Genomic DNA, 20075 nt, shown 5'->3' with positions numbered 1-20075 from the left:
CGTAATAGCTGCCACTGCCTTCCTAGAGAGAGTTATAGTTCAACAACGCAGAAATGGAATCGCGAGAGAAAGGAGGTGGGCGGAAGGTAGGCAGCAGGAGAGCGGAAGAGGGTAGCTCTCTCGTTGGGGATGGTGGTGAAGAGGACGCGGAGAGGAGTCGCCTGGGGATCGCCGACCCGATGCTGAAGGATCCCAGGCGAAACGACGGGCGGAACGCAATAACCGCGACGGAGGACGGACGATTACGAGGATGCGAAATGTCGCATACGGCGCGATGCATCGTGGATCGAGAGGAGCCGAATTCGAACTCCCGTCGGCACATACGACGGGGAAACGGGGGTGAGACACTTTCTCGGGGAGAATGTCCCCCGAGCGACATTCGCTCGCATTGCAGCAGTTTAGCGCTTCGCGAGAGGTCTCCGCAAACAGGACTTCCGAGTGTACCCAACTCGGCTGTAAGCAAATCGTGGGATACTAAATATTAAATGTAATTGCGATATCATTATGAGATTATCTGGTGTGTCAGGTTTAGACCGTAAACGTTGACGTTACATTACGATAGCGACTTTATCACATGTGTCAGATAACGTGCACTCGGCGAAGACATACGAATTCTTATTCGAGCTCTCTTTCGTTGTCTTGATTAAAAATATTGAGAGTCTTTTTGGGGATTCGAAAGAATTTATTGCAGCGGCTGAACAATTATGAACGTAATTGATTTAAGCATCCGCCAAAGTGGAAATAATTAATGACAGCTGGGAAATAGCGTGTGTCCAGAAAAGATCCTAGAGAAGAAATCTGATTTCGCAACCAGATATAAGTAATAATTCTCATATTTTCTTAAATAGAATCTATCAGATCTATTCGAATCTTATGCAGCTCCAAATATGACGTTCAAACATATGTTACATTCGCTATGCATGCCTATTAATACGTATTATAATGAAATATCCTGTCTGAGCACGATTAATCTAATATTTGAGCCAAATACCCTTAAAAAATTCAATTATTCAATTCTATATTTTCATCTCGCCACCGTGCGCGGTGCGGATTTATTAATATCGCATATGTTCACACAGACGCATCACGGTGTTCATCGTAATGCACGTTCAGGATAGTTTTATTCCCGCTTTAATAGGTTCAATGCAAATTCAGCGTTTACATAAATTTGTGTCGCGCGTTTAGAAATTATTCAAACGCGCAGAAATCCCTGCGTTTTTAATACATCGGTTATACTATGTATCTCCCTTTGTGGCGGTGGCGAAAAATGTGTGAATATTTTCGCGCGTCATAAAATAACTTTCCGCGATAAAGTCGGCGCGCGTTATATTTAGTGTGGGCGGCCGTTCGCGAAATTTGTCATACGACAAATTCAGACGCATCCTCGTTCTACCGTGAAGACTAAAGTCAATTCACCGACGACGGGTGGCCTCGGCTGCACGACAGTGCGAGCAATACAAAAGCTCAAGGAAGGAGCCCAGCGCACTTGTCGGTCGGCCCTGCGAATCTTTTCCCCGGAAAACAATTTATCGACTACCCACCCATCAAATAGTTACCACCCGGTCCTGCCACTGCACTTTCCAGAAGAGAAAATCACGATCACGTCTGCGACCTCCCTCATTTCTGTTTACCGTGCACCGAGGCGGGTGTGCTACGTGATGGCGAATACTGTCATCCCGCATTCCAGTCGCGAGCATCGGGAAAGACAGAAAGAATCCCGCTGCGCCGCTCGTCCCACCCGGTCCATCCCCGATTCCTTCCACAGCCCGATCCCGCGCGCCCCGAACCCGCACCCCCAGAGTGCGCGTAGAAGGTGCATATTCAGGAGAGAAGCCCGTGGAAACTCCGGGACGTTGACACCAGAAGCTGGATTCTGGACGTGGGGTTGGCGGTGGTAGGTCGGACGCGACTCGTCCGTTAACATAGTACCCCCTCTAGGTAGGGGGTGGCACGGAGTAAGACAGGAGCGGAGAGCAAGCGAGATCGCGTTGCGGTGGCGCGAGAGGGGCGGAAGAGAGACGCGGCGTGTTTCAGGCGGTGAGAGACGTTCGAGCGGGACAGATGCAGTGTCTCCGCATCAGTTGGACAAGGAAGACACGGTAATACGCCGACATCGTCGCCGTCGTCTTCGTCGTCCTCATCGTCCTCCACATCGTCGTGGTCGTCGCCGTCGTCGTCGTCGTCGTCGCCGTAGTCCTCGTCGTCCTCTTCGTCGTCGTCGTCGTCGTCGTTGTCGTCGTCGTCGTCGTCGTCGTCGTCGACGTCGTGCGGTCGCGGACCACGTCGTCTCCCGTGGAAAAGGCGTGGCGACGTCGCGTTCGCGCACCTTTGCACCTGGTGCGCCGGGGAAGACACGCCTCCGTGGAATTCCTCTCTCTGATCCGCCTACACTCCCGCTCTCTCTCTCTCTCTCTCTCTCTCTCTCTCTCTCTCCCTCTCTCTCTCTCTGTCTGTCTCTCTTTCTCTCTCTCGCGTGTCCCTCTCTACCTCCTTGTTCTCCTCCGTCACCAGCGCGTATTCCCGAGTGCGCTTCTCCGACTTTCTCATCCGAGAGTTCCTCGCTTTCCCTCTCTCCCTCTCTACCCTACCTGCACCGTTGGACGAACCTAGGAGGAGATCAAGGATCTCTGTTCCCTCCACTGGCATCCCTCCCTCTCCTCCTGACCTGACCTCCACCGTTGGAGTACTATTGCCGGTAGCAGGGAGGACGAGACGTACCGACACACAACTGCGACTACTACTACCACTGCTGCTCTACTACTCCACCACTGTCACCATCACCGACACGACACCGATTCGTGTTTCCTTTTCTGTGTCGGTATTTTAGTTAAATCGCTATGTCCACGTTGCACATGTGTGCAATGTGCATATACGCGCTCATCGCACGCATGCTCGCCGAGCTTGACGTCTAGTATGAGCGTGGGTGCCGCGTCTAGCCTTGCTGGAGCACACACATCGAAGTGCGCGCGCACTGTTCTCTCTTCTAGCCATCCGCCCACTCGATATTCGCCGGTGTCCCAGCCACGTGATTCCCCTCTGTCTCCCCTCCGTCGTCGGGCACGAGTTTCCAAGAGGAGGAAGAACGAGGGGGTAGGTGGTTGGGGGTGAGTGGGTGGTTGGGTGAGGGGCAGAGGGAAGAAGGCGGAAAAAGACGGAGCAAGAGTCTTCGGCGAAGTGCGATTACCGCAGACTCGCAGAATCCTTCGGCTTTTCTTCCCCTCTGTCGCCTCCTTCGTCCTGCGTCTTCTCCTTTTCTCTCCCCCCTTTCTCTCTCTTTCCCCCCTTTTTTCTACTTCCTTCCAACGCGAGGCTACCGTCGAGATGTTCCTACGTGCAGCTCGCATCGCGTCTCTGTACCGAGGAACGCAAGACGTGGGTATTGATCAGAGCCCACTGCGGCTGCGGAAGTAGCCGACGTTATTTCATGGCGAACTGGTTGCCCTCTCGAGTGAGCTCGTTGTCTGACACGCGTGCCTGTTTGTTTCTGTTAATGGAACTGTCGAAGTATTTCTGCGCAATAAACTTTTTGACCGATTCTTTCAAAAATCACGAACGCATTATTCCATCTTACAGATTGGGTTACCTTGATAAATTATGTGGGTGTTGGGCACAAATTTAGGTGAAAGGGAACAAAGATGTCCGAAACATTGATCAGTTATGGATCTTCTTGCATTCTCCATAACATTTTCCCATCTAAATCACAAATTTTTAACGAAATGTCTATAAAAATGATTCATACAATAGTTGGAAAACCCTCGAATTATTGGGACGACCCAATACGACTATCAACAGTTGTGTTACATTAAAAGAATTGTAAGCAATGATCTCGCTATAACTTCCATGAGCTTTTGTTGGACAAAATATTCTTTCACTGCTTAAGAATGCATTGAGTCGACGAGATTCTCGGGAAGAGAAGAGCATGCAAGAGGAAAATTAATCCTCTGCCAAGTGGAATTACTATAGTTCGTACTCTTTAGCAAAGCCATCAGTATCGCACACGAATGTTGTTCACAGAAATTATCCGCGTTTCTTTCATTTCTCTACGAATATGACGGGGATGAACATCGAAAAAGATGGCGAAATTCATCTGTTACATTCCCAAGAGAAGTTTTAAATCTTTGTCCAATTCGTATCCATTGCACAAAGATTGTCAGATCATTTTTTTGTTGTAAGAATTGGTTACACGAAGGGCGCATATTTCTATTTACGTAATAGTGGAATATTTCGTATTTGATTAAGGCTAGGAGTAAATCCGACGTAAAGAGAAATAGGTGGGATAAAGCTTTATGTCTGTCGCGTTGAGAGTAGTAAAGGACAACGTGAAAGAGAGAGGAGGCCGATGTGAACCACCTGAGGTCGCGGACTCGCGAAGTATATCGGCTCGGGATTGATAGTCCATGCTCGGATTTCCTCCGACTATCAATCTCGACTTTTATGCCGTTGGGAGGGTCAAAAATTGGGTAGATCCAGTTTTACAAAGAGTGTGTAGAAGAGTTGCGCGGGAGTATGCTGGACAAGGAGACATAAAATAAAAATATACGAAAACGATGGAAGATCGCACTTCTACGTACGACAACGATTTTTGATGTTTCTTATTCTGGAACTGGATATCTGTAACGAGCAACGTCCGGTAAAAATCACGACACGTTACGTGAGAATAGAACGGTACTTGCTAGATGCGACGCGTCACATGTCTTCTTGTCTAATAGTTTCCTTGTGTGGGAATAAAACGGACACGCAACTCTTATTGTAAAGATAAACCTTTTATACTTTCTTTAATTTCAGAAATTCCTTTTATTTCTAAGGTGGTTTATTCACTTTTCAAATCGTACTTTTCACACATACAATATGTGATTTTGGTGATCGATTGTGCGAATGTATTGTATATTGTAACTTTTGTTAGGGATGATACTGATTTTGTTAGTGAAACACGCGAAATAGCATTCGTGCACGTGAATAGATACAACAAAGATGTCGAAGTCCTCGAAGAAACGGCCTAAACGCACACACGCGCCAGGACGATCGCGTTTTATGAGGCGTCGTAATTCAAATATCGCAGTGTATAAAATTCAAATCGCCCGTCGTAAAGCAAAAAGTCGTTTCAAGTCGAATAAGGGATGATGCATTAGCGGCCGGACCTGCGTCAGACTGTGCTTAGTGCACAGTAAAACAGTAAATATCCTTTCATTGTGCCTCTACTTGCTGGAAAAGTCAAAGTATCGTTAAAAGTATCAAGTTCGCCACGCGTTCTTGTCTATCGGATCGGGGTCGCAAACAATGAGCAAAGGCATCGTGGCGCCGTTTACGACGTCGATTAAAATTGAATCAATTTCAGTCGCAACTCTCGAAACTTGCCGCTCACTGCATTTATCGATGTCATTCACCGAATCGAAATGTCACTTGCAACTCGTAATTGATTCGCTGCCTCGTTATTTGCAATCCACATTATAAATGAGAATTTTGGGATATATTTTCAGCTTGCCATTTTATTTTATTCGATCACAAAAAGAACCGCGATGAATATGGCGAAGTCGATTGCTATAGCTCGGGCGTGATTAATTTTTCGTGATTGATTTTTATCTCGAAAATTTCATTTATAATCAACAACCGGAATATCGCAAAACTTTTATCTCGATAAACTTCAAAAAGCATTTAATAATCAATGTAGGCACAAATTGATTTTCTGAGAATTATTTGAAATAAATATTCCTACAACAAATGCGTTGTGAAATTCACTGACAAAAAATACATTGCAATTTTTTTGCCTCTGATTATATAAAGAATCCTTGAACAAATTTTTCTCTCGCCCATAAACGCTTCGCAAAGGCAGACTCGCCCACGATACGGTATCACATCCGTGATTCGATGATTGTAATTCGAAATACGATCCGTTTTGCACGCAGTCGGCTGCGAAATTGCCGCGTTATTACACACACACACACATATTCGCGCACAGCGCGAGTCCCAAATGTGCAATTTTGTAGCATTAAACCGTCATAATGCCACAACGACACCCGTGACGAATCAGCAGGCGCATTCGCACGTTCGTACGCGGCCGGAGCCATGTTAAATTTACGCTTCGCGATTCCTCCCGCACGCAATCACGCTCGAAATAAAAGAAAAGAGAGAGAGACAGAGAGAGAGAGAGAGAGAGAGAGAGAGAGAGAGAGAGGGAAAGAAAAAGAGAAAGAAAGACAAGAGAAAACTCACCCTCACCCCGTCCATCCCCTAAGACCACGCGGCGCCGAGCGTGCTCGAGCGGCAGATCGCGCAGGCCAGCAATTATTTGCCCAGCTCCTTACTCACGGCGCGGGTTCATTAAGACACTAATTACCGGCGTGCATGCGTATGCACGTAAGAAGCTAGGTACACGAGGTACAACAACGCCAAGACCGGGCTGGTTAGCTAGCTGGCAGGCTAGCTAGCTCGCTCGCTCGCTCGCTCGCTCAACCCTACGGGAACTTTCGCGACGTTGTACCCTTCTTACCCTTGCGTATGTAGCGGGACTAGATAGCGGGAGCTCTGGCACGCTCCAGACATCTATTTACAAGGTTGCACGTCTCGGTTACGTTGTTAGACCCAACTTGGCTCCGACCGACTGCTTGCCGGTTGCCTTGGCTTGCCTTAGGTTAGTCCGGGGGATGGGCGGCCACAAAACCAAACCCTACAGACACTGTGTAACGTTACGCTGCGCCTGAAGGCTCTTCTGGGACGCATTATTCACGTGCTTCCGGTGCGCCTGTTTTTATTCGACTCCGAGTCGATGATACGCGAACTGATACAGTCGAGAGGACGGCGGCTAAATCGAGGATAAAGTGAAGGAATTTTTGGGAAAATTCTCTCTCTCTCTCTCCCTGTCTCTCTCTCTGTGAATTTCGAGTTGACACCTGCCGGCGAATTATCGATCACAATGTTATGAGCGGTCTCTCGCCACGTTCCACGCGATTTTGCAAGAATATTTTGTATGCGAGCAAATGCAACAAATGTATTAATTTGGGCACCGCAGTGAGCAACAATATATTAACGAGTCGAAAGTTGCGGGGTGACAGTCAGAAAAAAAAAGGAAGAAAACATCGATGAATGACGAATCATTTGAGATGCGTTAAACAGCGCGTGAAAAGTAATTACACATGCGAAAAGATCGGAGCTCAATTTCCGCGTCGTCGTGTCATGTGCAACGTGCCCGTTGTGGAAACTGTTGCAGCGGCCACGTGGTGTATCGCAGGAGAGGCTGCGTTTCCTACAGGCGGGGAATGACAGGGGTGTATACGGTCGGCCGATCAGTAGGTAGAGGGGTTGTTTAGAGCGAGCGAAAGAGAGGAAGACAGACGGAGAAAGGGGAGAGGTGGAGAAACACCGAGGAGGGGTGAAAAGCACGTGGCGCAGGCGACGCGCGCCTCCCTGCTACGCCTGGCTGTATATCTATCGGGCTTTCCACCCCCAGCGTCCCCCCCACTTGTTGTGCTTTACCGTGTTGTGTTGCTATGTTGCCTTGTGTATCGAGAAAGTTCAACGCCGGCTAGACGATGTTCTCCATCCGTCGGATTTACCAGCGTACAGAATCAACAGGCTCTACCCGCTGAGCGTCTTCGGAGGAGGCGCGAAGAAAGTGTCTTTTCTTGGCCTAATTGGAACTCAAAGACGGCTCGAAATTCCGGCCGGCGTGTCCCGACGACCGGAATAGACGTCGCGCCTCCGAAAATTCGCGACACAAAGGCTGAGGTTGGTCAGCGCGCGGCTTCTCGCGGTTCAATGAGAATTCTTGGAATAATGAGCGGCCTTACAATCCGCGGTCGCTATAACGAGCGAGTTACGGTAATTTTAGCGCGGATGGCCGATGGCGAGGTAAATTAATGAAAAACTCAATAGTGATTTAATTACACCGCGTAGCTTTTGCAAGTTAAATAACCTTGATGTTTTAATATTAATAATTATATGCGCTACATGAAAAGGAGGTGAGAGACACGGAGCTCTTGAAGGGGATGTATGATTATTGAACGCCCTCTTTGCTAGGGTGTACCATAGAATATTAAGCATAGCAACCCTAAAGGGAATATTCTGCGCGCCGGCGTGAGAAAGTTTTCGGGATACATCGAAACACGTTCGAACATTCTAATTCCAGTTTTAATTTCTTCCCCACGCTCAAAGAGAGATATTACGAAACCTTTTTAACACAGAATAAATGTCACAATAGTTAATTATAGCGAGCATGCTTATGTAACGAATATCATTCATTACATAATTCTATTCGTTACCCGTAACTCTTAATCATGCAATTACGTGTATCCAAGTCTCGCTTTTTCAATTCATTTTCAAAATTTACCTACTCTCTCTCTCTCTCTCTCTCTCTCTCTCTCTCTCTCATTCATCCTCGTCGTATAACTGTGTATACATTCTCAGATGAAAAGGAAAAGAAACATAGAAACTCATTTAATCTAGTCTAGCGCGGCCGCATCCGATCTCCCGTATTTGTTCTAGCGAAAAGCCTTCGAGCGAATTTTTCGCGTCTATCTTGATCGCACCTTTGAGAATTAAATCCCCCTTCAGCATCCGACCAATTTCTTTTCACGGTAATCGCAAGCGTTTAATTGGCTCAACGGAGAGGCAGGTGGCTACATTAATTGCAGCGGATTGCCAGCGCAACGGGCCGGTCAGGTGAACGTCTAACTGTGGGGGTTGCGCAACGGTAGGTCGACACGGCGGAAAAGACGCCTTGCATTGAATGCTAAACAAAAGCTAATTTATATCCGGAGGTCGAGACTTCGCTGGAGATCGGGAGATGAATGGGTGCTCTCCTTGCATACCAAGTGGCATGGCTGGGTCCTTCAGGACCCGCGGAGTTAAAGATCTCGGCTGAGGGAGAGGGAGAAGGGGCGAGGAAGGAACGTTCCCTTCGGGGTAGTCGCTTGTATCTTCAAATATCACGTACGAGACAGCGAACTGGGTTTTAAGGGCTCGTCAAAAGTCGCTCGATCGTCGCTTGATTTCTATTCAGGCGACGCGCTTCGCCGTGAATTCGGATGTCGCGAATGATTTTCACCCTACCGTGCCACCGATGATCAACCCTTCGCAGACGTTCTCTTTCAAGGTAACTTCTAAGAGAGATAATTTCTCTATTTAGAATTAAGATACAGATTGCAGATGACATATCTCAGGCGGAACAAGTTTTCTCAATCTGCGTGCGCAACTCGACTTGGAATTTTCTGACAAACTTTATGCGGAAATTTTGACTCGAGAAGACAAGCTGGTTGAACGGAATTGTAAACGATATGGGCGCTAACGAGCATAATTAACAAAAAAAAAACGTCGAGTTAGTATAATCTACACTGTTGTCACTCGAGTGGCACGTACTCAGATCGCGCCGATCTAAAAAGCGCAATACCTCAGCTTTTATCGATCCGTGGAAGGAAAAAATTTCCGGGCACGTATCAGCGCGGTGACGAGCGGGATTCGCATCGCGAGCTTTCGAATCTAGGTAGTTTAATCTATCATTGCGACGGCGAGACGAGAAGCCGGGGTAACTAGCACGGAATAATTAATAAATGCAAGGTGCATTAGTATGCGTTGCGGGGGATGAGTTCGTGCGGACCTGAAGTCGGATGAGCGCGCGGGCCCGGGGCTCGACCCGGGAATTATAAAATAATAAAGAGAAAATTACGTAATGTGGAGGATCAGATGAGAATTAGAGGACAATGAAGACGGGGTAAACCTCCCGCCGTCTAAAGGGGGCTACGCTCGCCGGGGGTTGGCGCGGGGTGGGAGACGGAGGTCGAGGACCAGACGTCTTAATGTCTGCATCGTCGGGGACTCGTCCCTTGCGCGCATGACTATCTCTACGACCCTTACATCTTTCCGATAAGAACCTTAAGTCCCGAGGATAAATTCGACTCTTTCTGAACCTTTGATACCGTGAATTCCGGCGTGTTAGTCTGGCACAGTTCGCTATATCCAATTATTGAGCGGTGTCTGAAGAATGGGATTCAAATTTTTATCACCCGTCGTAGCTCGTCAATCATGTGTCTCGTATACGTGGTTTGTGGCCTCACCTTTTAATACGGCTGTCCGTAAAAATAAACGTCGGTGTCGGGCAGATGATTAGATACAAAAATGACACAATTTCGGTAAATATATCTCCGATCAAAGCTCTGTGTGACTAAATCATCTGTCCTATAGATAAAATAATAAATTTTTTTTTAATGCTCGATAATGCCTAAATTTACACATACATGTGAAATAAATCCAGTAATGTTTCTTTCATACATTGTGTGCGAAAAAAATATCTAGAAAATAAAAAATATATATTCGATTGATACTAATGACATATATTTACTTCAATCTAGATTCTTTCATTTAATAATCTAGATTCTTTTATAGAATAAACGACCGTTTTTATGAAAAACTGAGATTTAGGAAAATATGTATCTTTTTATTTAAAAGATCTTTTATATCAATACAAGAAAATATGTCACCTACATTGAATAAATATCTTTTATGTCTTAAATACTTTTTCCTCCAGTGTATATATTTAAGATTTTTCAACGTACGTTCATTATCACCAAATTCCTTTTACTAGTCTCATAGAAAATCACGTTAAGCACAGAACGCTAATTTACATACTATTTTTCCAATTTCACGGGAAGACATTAAAAATCACTCAACATCGCGCGGTCTGCCGCAACCCTTTCATTACGAGCGCCGGTAAAATGTCGCGAGACTTATCGAAATGGAATACGATGTCGCCGTGGGTGCTAATCGGGGATCCTAATTAGTAGTCAGCCGGCGCAGCCTCGACGCGACTTTGTAAATGGTAACAATGTTATGTAATTAGGTAAAAAGTTCTGTAATCAAGAAGTAGATCTGCGAGCCGACCGCCATACCATCGCGCTCGTCTGATCCTCCCACCCTCATTCGTATTAAAATAGTCTCGCTAGGAAAGCGTGCGTTGTGCTCTGCATATCTTAAAACCCAAGGGCCGCGGGGACGCTCTAAGAGCCCACTCTCCTCCTCCCCCCGTTCTGATTTTTGCCGCGATTCATATTACTACACAGGCGCGGCTGAGATTATGAGAGCGGTGTATGAGAGAATCAACGTTCCGCCGTCTTAAATTTCGACGGTATTGGTACGCTCGATATTTTCACTCGGTGGTACCGTGGACCGTTCTCCCGCTGATTATGTAAATTCGCGAAAGGCGAAATGTCATGACACGAGATTACTTGCGTTACAACATTAACTGATAACTGTCAAGCGACTTCGCTCTTGTAATTCGACAATTCAACAACGTTATCTTTTGCTACATAAAGTTGACACATTAATATCTACATTATCGGCTCTTTATATAATTAATGCGGGTTAAATTTCTTGAGATCGTTTCCTCGTGTTTCACTCTTTGCGAAGCATCTTTGGGAGCCTATACATTTTGAAGTCAAAAGTGCGCCGTTGTTCGCTCAGTCGCGAAAGAAGGTCGCGCGTGGAGAAAAAAACGATTTTTTGGCGGATAAGGAGGCGAGAAAGAGGGAGAAATAGATAGAAAATAGATAGATAGATAGAGAGAGAGAGAGAAAGAGAGAGAGAGAGAGAGAGAGAGAGGGGGGGAGGGGGCGGCAGGAGTGACGCGGTAAACACGTATCGCTGCGTATTGCTTTCTGGGATGCTGACAAATGCACACGTGGTTGCAGCAGGCAGTACCGCACCGTCGCTGTCACGTAGACATGCACGATAGCATAATTCGTGTATACGGCTGCACGTAACGCCATGCGCGTAAAAGGAGCTGTGCCGCGGTTAGGTAAGCATACGTGTATATGCACGCATGAGATCATCGGTCGCGTACACTCGCGGAAACGCTGACGTCAGTGGTTTCGGCCGCTTTTGTTATTCGCAAACGATCGCGCTCGATACGATGGTATCAGGAAGACAAGCGCCGATTGTGCACGTACTCGCGACAATCTATACACGTTTGACTCTACTTGGGCAAACAGAGTGTGTCATCCGTTGTGAAATACAACTATTATTACACGAGTCGTAGATTAAATCAGAAACTTCTTGGGCTTCCCCGCACGTTTAACTGATACCCGATCGTTTCAACAAGAAGATCGTACTTTGTTATTATTATTCATATTGTCCACTGTTGTGTAACGAATTTGCCGGAAAATAGAAGGTTTTTACGAATTTTTTTTTTTTAAGAAATAAGTGAAGATATCAATATAGAAATTTTATCATACATCGAAAAAAATTAACAAACGGACATTTTCGATCAAAATACCGATAAATTTTTTATATCCGATCAGGATATCCGATTAAATTTAATTGAATATTTTCGATCATAATGGCATTTTATCAGATAAATCGATCAAAAAATTATGAACCGATATTTTTAATCGGATGTTTCCTAATCGGATACAAAAATTCATCGGTATTTTGATCGGAAATATCCGTTTGTTAATTTTTTATCGAGTAATTTCTCTCAATGTAATATTTATCATTATTTTAAGTACGAAAAAAATTATTTTAAAAGAATTGAAATTTCGTCCAAGTTTTTTGTACTAAACACCTTTAATTAATGGACAACATTATAGTTAACATTATAATTAACATTGTATGATAATATAAATGGGACAAGAAAATTTGAAAACTGTATTAAATTCGCTGGAGGATGAACCTAAATGTGTGCTTTGGAAAATTTCCAAAGTTAGTATTTCTCTCGGAACACTAAGTGAAAACGAAAGAGAGAGAAAAAAATTACTTGTAGCTTTGAAGTGACGTTATTTTGTTAAATTTTGCATATAACAAAGGTTTATCCTTTAGCGAATTTAATACAGTTTTCAAATTTTCTTTTCCCATTAGTTTCAGATTATTACACGAGCTGTAATGTTTCCACCAGTTACAGACGTCCGACGATACTGCGTTCAGCATAAAAGATCTGGACGACGAAATTACAATTTTTTATAGAAAAATAATAACTTTTATATTTAAAACAAATTAATGATAAATAGTATAGTTAAAGCCCTACATTGACATCTATCAATTTCTCTAAAAAAATTATAAAAACCTTTTATTTTTTGTCTATCAGAACCACCCCTTAAAAATAGAATGCTTAAAAAAATGTTTAACACTTATATGGAAAGAATGTCATTTCCATGTAAATGTTAACATTGTTTTGAAGTACAACATTACTCAATTGAAATTGAGTTCGCGGTGTCGACGGAAATTTGGCGACCATGAACTTTTTCGCGTAATTCCACTATGCGCATCTTAAATGTTTCATTGAACGTATAAGTACACGAGTCTTTACATAACAGCAATGACGCGTGTAGCATTGTATCATGTGAAAAATCAATGCGAAACGCAAGCGCGTTGTAAATCTGCATTGTAAAGGTTAAAGGTCCGCGCGCGATCGATAGGGGCGGGGAATATGCAAATAAGCGAACATCGAAATTGCGAATTGTACATCTCACGGCGCGAGTATCGGCACATCGTCACGCAGTTCAGGATGCGAGCGGAGATTACGCGAGTCATGCGGCGATTAGACGTGCGAGTCATGCACAATGATATTCGAATCCGAAACTTTCTTACAAGTGAGAAGTATGCGTCACGTCGTGTACCCACTTGAGATGCATCTGTGAAACTCACGATCTCTGACAACAATTTAATCATGGCCTTCTTTGACTTGCGTGATTTTCTAATGCATAAAGACTCGTGCTCAGCTTGTGAGATCGATTTATAATTAATTAAAATGGAATATATTAAAAGTTTATTTTTGGCATGAACTTTTGTTCCTAGTTAAAATGCTCGTATGCAATAATGTTTATGACTTCAAAAAAGTATCGATTTTGTGTCTTGTCGTGTCCAAAATTACTATATATTTGTTTAAAATGTTACTATATTACTATATTACTATATATTTGTTTAAAAATGTTATGCGCTTTTGACTTTTTATTACAAAATTATTGTCGTTATTTGAGTGTTTTTCATATTGCATATCAGGTAGATCCTTAAATTTATTATTTCTAATTATAATAATCTCTTTCTTATAATTTATATTACAATTTTAGTATAATTCCGTTTTGCAAAAAACGTTATAAAAAGAAATATGGAGTTTAACGTAATTTTTACTACAATATTCTTTCTGTGCACTAATTATAGAGGTCAAGTAAGCAATATTGAAAGTCTAAAATCGTTAGGCGAGGCTTAAACCGCAGGTTCTGTGAAAAAAATCGTCCGAATTAAAACGAGGAAATTAGAAATATACGAGTCATAGGTGCGATATAAAACAGAGATATAAATATAAAACAAAGGACGACTGGAGTCAAATGTGTCTTTATTTGGAATCTTTAAGTAAAGTGTTACGAACTTTAAGTTTGTCTTTTCGCGTTTGCTTATTGTGTTCTCTTATTTATTTCTATTTTGCTTTTTTAAATTTTATAAATCTATTGTTATTCCTGTGCTACTATATAAGTAATAATTATGATGTATTTTACTGTAAAAAATTATAAGAGCTTGGAAAAATTATGAAAACTGTTTTAACTTGTTTGCAATATATAAAATGTCTATATTTTGCAAATGTTCTTAGCATGTTCAAAAGTCATTATTGGTACAACTAATGAGAGATAAAACGTAGAGAATTTTAAAATATTAAAATATATCACAAGAAGTCAAAATAAGTGTCTTGGTCATCCTAAAAAAGTTGTCCTTCCGAGCATCTTAACATCAATATATGCAAAATTTTGCGAGACACGAGAACGCAGCATCGAGGTTCCGAGGATGATTCAGACGACTCGACACAAAGAACCGTCCAGATTCGACGAGGCGTTCGCTCGTTAAGGCCCTCGACGGATAAGTAACGAGGGCGTCGCGAGAGGAGGGGATGCGAAACGACACGACGGAATTAAATAAAAATAAAACGCGGGATAATAACGTTAGCGAAGGAGCCGAGAACCCAAGACAAATAGCCGAGGGAAAACAAAGCGTATTATAAATACCGGGTGACAGGACGAGTGGTGCGGGAGAGTGAGCGCGAGCGTAAGAGGGTGGTCGGCCACGGTCGGACCGAGGGGTGGAGGCTCACGAGCGGGGGGATGACGATATAGTAGCCGGCGACTCCTGGGAGAAAACGCTCGAGAAAGCAGCGACCCCGCCAGCATTTTTGCTACCTGCCGACACAATGAGCCGCCGGATTTCTTTTCCCGTTTTACCCTTCCTTCCTTCCTCATCCTTCTCCGGACGGCGCTCTTACCCGCCGGAATTATAAATTTGACGCATCTACCCTCGCACGAGGACCGAGTATTATGGCCAATAATCTTGAAATCGCATCGCGAACGGAACCAACAACCGATTGATGCGCAGAGAGCAAGATACTGTTTCCTATAAAAACGTTTATTACGAAGGTTTCGTGATCCACGAGCTATGAATTGATTTTAAGTCACCTTTTATACATATATCGTGACTTTGCATATTATTTTGAAGTCTTTTTTAAAGAGAGATCAAAATGTTTCAAATGACATGATAACATCAATACAATTAGACTCTATCTAATTAAATACACTAAAAAGAATGTCTTGCTGATTCAGGTAGAATTCTAAATGTAAAAATTTATCGCTGTCTTTTGTATTTGCTAGAAAATTGTCTATGGTACGTAGAATTTACCAGCAGTTTTCTAACAATATTTGTAAGCAAATTTAAGTGTGAGGATTATACATTCGTTTGCCTCTTCCCCTTTTATCTACTATAGCCAATTTTTATTTATTCGGCTTTAATCTGGATAGCCGTCACAGAGAGAAACATTTTTTCCAAAAAAATTTCATAATAGAAATAGTTCAAAAATTCTGTTTCTCTCTCTGTCATGTATATTGATTAAATACAAAACATACGCAATATCGCGATGTTTACAAGTGAGTCACTTATTTATCTTAAATAATTTATCATTTTGGATTGGAAATTTTCGCTATAATGGCAAGAGCATGTTTTGAGTGTATAGCTTACTCAATAAATCAGATGAATAATAAAGAAAGGTAAAAAGGCTCACACTAGGACGACCGTGGCCGCGTGGATTCAGCTGCCAGGGAACTGTCGATGGCTGAAAATGCTCCTTTCCCCAGGAACTGTTGTCGAACGGGTTTTCACCAATGTGTCCCTGAAAGCGAAATCGATATAACAATTATAGGCGCAGCGAAATACATACATCGCGACGCGACGTGACGACACAACCGGCCAAAAACAATAGAACGAGAACGATGAAATTCACGAGAGAAATATCACGGAATTATTTGCATGATTGCGCGAATCGCGGCTTTTTATTCTCGCGCCTCGATAAACAAGAAAAGTTGCGCGGCAGGTCGAGAGGCATCGATCTTCGGGGCTCCCGAGTTCCAAAGTTTTTTTTTTCGCCGCTTTTCCCCGCGTCTCGCCCCGCCACGCCGGCGAGCTTATTTTTGTAATATATTCCGCGAGCCGCAGCGCCCGCGTCCCCCTCCACTCTTTCTCGACTTTGCACCCCGTAAGCCTTATTTTTCTTTTAACTTTATTTCTAACCTAGAATCTTCCGACAGCAAGGTGGCACGCACATAAATCACCGGGTATAATGAGAACACTTCGTCTTCGGGTGCTTCGCCCTCTCGGTCGTAGACGCATCCCTTACGGACCGGCTATTATATTATTCGTTGCTGCGCGACGAGGAAATCGCGGCGGCCGGCCGCCGCGCTATATTAATATTCCGTTCTCTCTCCGCTCGTGAGATGACATTGGCATTTCGCACGTTATGCCGGGTGAATAAAGAGCGCTCGCGTCGATCCAAAAAGACCTCAAAGTTTCGTAACGGAAGAATACGCGCGAGCGTAATTTAAACATGATATTTTAAACGTCACACAATGGAGTATTTTATGTCGCTATTGATATTGGCGATATTTTATGTTCCGTATTTCATGATGTAAAGTTTTATTTACATTGCCGTTATTTTAAATCGCGCTTTTCGCTGTAAAAAACGAGACATCGTGTGTTCCTGGATTTATTAAAACACATATGGCACGCTTTGGCGCAGTTGTTCTCAACTTCTTTTTTCTTTTTATTTGTTGACCGATAACATGGATAGCCCTCTTTGCATTACCGTTATAAAGTTGCAAATATAGTTACTTAGCTTAATTGTCTGACACACAGTATTCAAAGTGACACGTGCCGACAGGACGATGCGTAAAGCAACTTCGCACGGAACAACGCACGGCCACCTATTCGAGAGAGCTACTGCTCTAATTAATTTATCTAGCGAATCCATATTTAGGCCGCAAAAATCGGTTATATATCTGAGGCCCCCGAAACGTGGCCAGAATCATAATGATGCAACCAGTGATTTACAGGAATCAGCGTGGAATATGGCTGACATTCTAAATTATCTTGGCACAGTATAATTAGACGAATTCTCGTTCAGGCACTTGTGTTACGCAAATCTTAGAGATGCGTTTCGTGTTCGCATTTCGCAACTGCGTGAAGCGTGAACGGTACAAAAGAACGATCCGATTATCTCCTCTGATAACTCGATTTTAAATAATTCCGGTGAATAAGTCTGTCTTTGTGTGACGCGGGAAAAGCGGAAGTAATCTCCGGATTCTCCATTGATGCTTCAAGTTCGATCGAATCTGCAATATTAACCCTCCGAGTGGCAGTCAGAGTCATTAGTATCCGAGTCATTCTAAACTTCTCGCAGGCAGTTGTTAAATAATTATTCAAAATAAAATATTTAGCAATTTCTTTTTCACAGAAAAGCTATATGATCTTCAACCAAACATGTAAAAAAAGTTTCAATAATTCTTGAAGATTTTTCCGAGCACGCTAAGGGGTGAAAAATCGAGGAAGATACAAATAATTCTGGTTGCCACTCCGAAGATAGAGAAAATACATTGTCGCTCAGAGGGTTAATGCAGAATTAAAATTTTTACTCGGGCATCTCCCTATTTACATCGCAGTCTATATCTTCTTTTTCTCTACACACAATATGTTTCTGCAACGACCGTAAAAGAGTCAGAAATATTGTGTATAACAAATAATCTCACACATCAGAAGTGAGCTTCACACGAGAGCTCGATTAAATATTTCGAAAGCTGTCGAAATATTTTGATCACCCGAGGGGGGTTATAACTAACACACCGATATTCCGCGTTGCGGTATGTGCGTGGCACACCAGCTCGGAATATAATGACTCGGCCACGGCAATATTCGGCAATAATCGATAAAAATTTTCTTCGATCAAAATAATAGGCGAATCAATAGTCATATAAAATAATTTCATCGATTAATGAAATCAATTTATAATCAAGCTTTTATGCGATTGATTGTACACTGAATAATAATTAATTTCATCAACCCATTAAATCATTCGTCATTATATATACGATGGACTAATTATGATTATAGTTTTGCCAATTACTTTAGTCAATGAAAACTTTCATCGAGTAATGTTCAACACTAGGCCATGGAAAAGGATATGAGAAAAGCAAATACCAAAGCAATAAATAAAAAAGGTTGAGTTATGGTAAACAACTTCAAGGAAATCGAACTCACCTTCGTTCGTCGCGTAATCTTCCGAATATTTCCATTATGTTTCGAGCTAGCGAGCGACACGCATATACCATGAATCACGTGTATCGGTGGCGTTACAAATTTGTCAATTATTTTGCATTATTATTATTATTCCCGATATTGTTATTTCCATCGGATGATTACAGCATTTTGTGGATTGAATTTCGCCGGATATTACCGACTTAAATATGGCAATTTATAAGGTAATGGCTCATATTTGTACTATTTAATAAATTCTGGAGTTATGATATTAATACTGTTTCTTAACTCTATAATAAATAAGATGTACAAACCATATGTTCGTTTTAGAAATAGAAATCTTTATATCATTTTGTGTCATATTTATTCAGATTGTTACTGATAGGGATAAATAAATATCTTAGTAGTTCATTAGAGATATATATGACCACGAAAATATCTTATTATGTTCTCGGCGCTTATAAATTATTCTTTATTTTTCTTTCAATTCTGACATAACTACTTTAATTGCTTGAAATTGAAGAATAACTGCACAGATCTAACAAATCGACATGTGATATTAACTGTCAACTTCTGAGATATCGGCGAGTACTGTTCGAGCTGTCGCCGTCAGTAGTACGTTTGTAAAATTCTGATGCTCCAGTATTTACTATGTTATGTTTACTATGACTTTTAATTTTATTCAAAACTTGTTATAATTAATAATATGTAAAATTTAGAACACGAATTTAGAATACGAAATTTAGAATACATTTATAAGGACACGACCATACATGTTTTTAGGATAAATATGGATCAGTGTTAATAAATTTATTAAGAAAAACGTATAAAACTGTCACTAATTGAGACATTCATCTTATTACCTTATTCACGTTATAGAATGATTTCACATTGGTAATAACAGGCTACTAGAATTGGCAATTTAGAAAAATTATTAAAAATTATTTGATATTTGCTTATCTTACTTTACATTCTGAGTAAGTTAAATAATTAATACACTGCTGACTAAAACTGAAAATGAAGATGAAATGCAAGCAAAACATGAAGATAATGAATAGTAAATAATTGTGAGATAAAAATTCCTCTGAAATTGGTCTTTTTAAGTAATAAATAACTCAGAGAAAAATGAGTCTTTTCAAAATAATAAATAATTCAGGAATGAGTCTTTCTTTAAAACTCAACACGAAGAAAACAACAGTGGGCAACCATTTGTGAGACGTTAAGTCAATATGTATATTGACGTAAGTCAATATGTTATAATCTCGAGATTCTCCATTGATCCTTCAAGTTCGATAGAATTTGCAGGGTTGAAGTGGAATCAAAACTTCGATTCGGAATCGTCCTTCAATGGGAAAAGCTTCCTCATCGAGAAGACAAAATTATCGCGCATGAAATATTCGTCGTAGGGAAGCGTTGATCGATTACTAGCGCGCAGTCGGCACTATCCCGAAAGAGAGAGAGGTATAATTACAAAATGCAATTCCGTTTGTTTCCACGCGCGACTCGCGTAGGGCGGTAAAGCGTAGGGTGATACG

At 42.3% G+C, this 20075-nt stretch overlaps 1 protein-coding gene across 23 annotated transcripts in view; it reads right to left on the bottom strand.

Moving 5' to 3' along the window:
* LOC116854091 (forkhead box protein P1) overlaps nucleotides 1-20075 on the bottom strand; it is a 324470-nt gene that overhangs the window by 137887 nt on the left and 166508 nt on the right. For all 23 annotated transcript variants that reach the window (XM_032835651.1, XM_032835647.1, XM_032835649.1 and 20 more), the window contains one exon: nucleotides 16019-16126. In XM_032835651.1, the coding sequence (XP_032691542.1) occupies nucleotides 16019-16126 (108 nt within the window). The remainder of the gene's footprint in view (nucleotides 1-16018; nucleotides 16127-20075) is intronic.

The sequence above is a fragment of the Odontomachus brunneus genome, unplaced genomic scaffold (genome assembly GCF_010583005.1).
Source record: "Odontomachus brunneus isolate Ranch 3 - 2012 unplaced genomic scaffold, Obru_v1 Obru_scaffold_008, whole genome shotgun sequence".
NCBI lineage: Eukaryota > Metazoa > Arthropoda > Insecta > Hymenoptera > Formicidae > Odontomachus > Odontomachus brunneus.
This window is presented reverse-complemented; position numbering and strand designations above follow the sequence as displayed.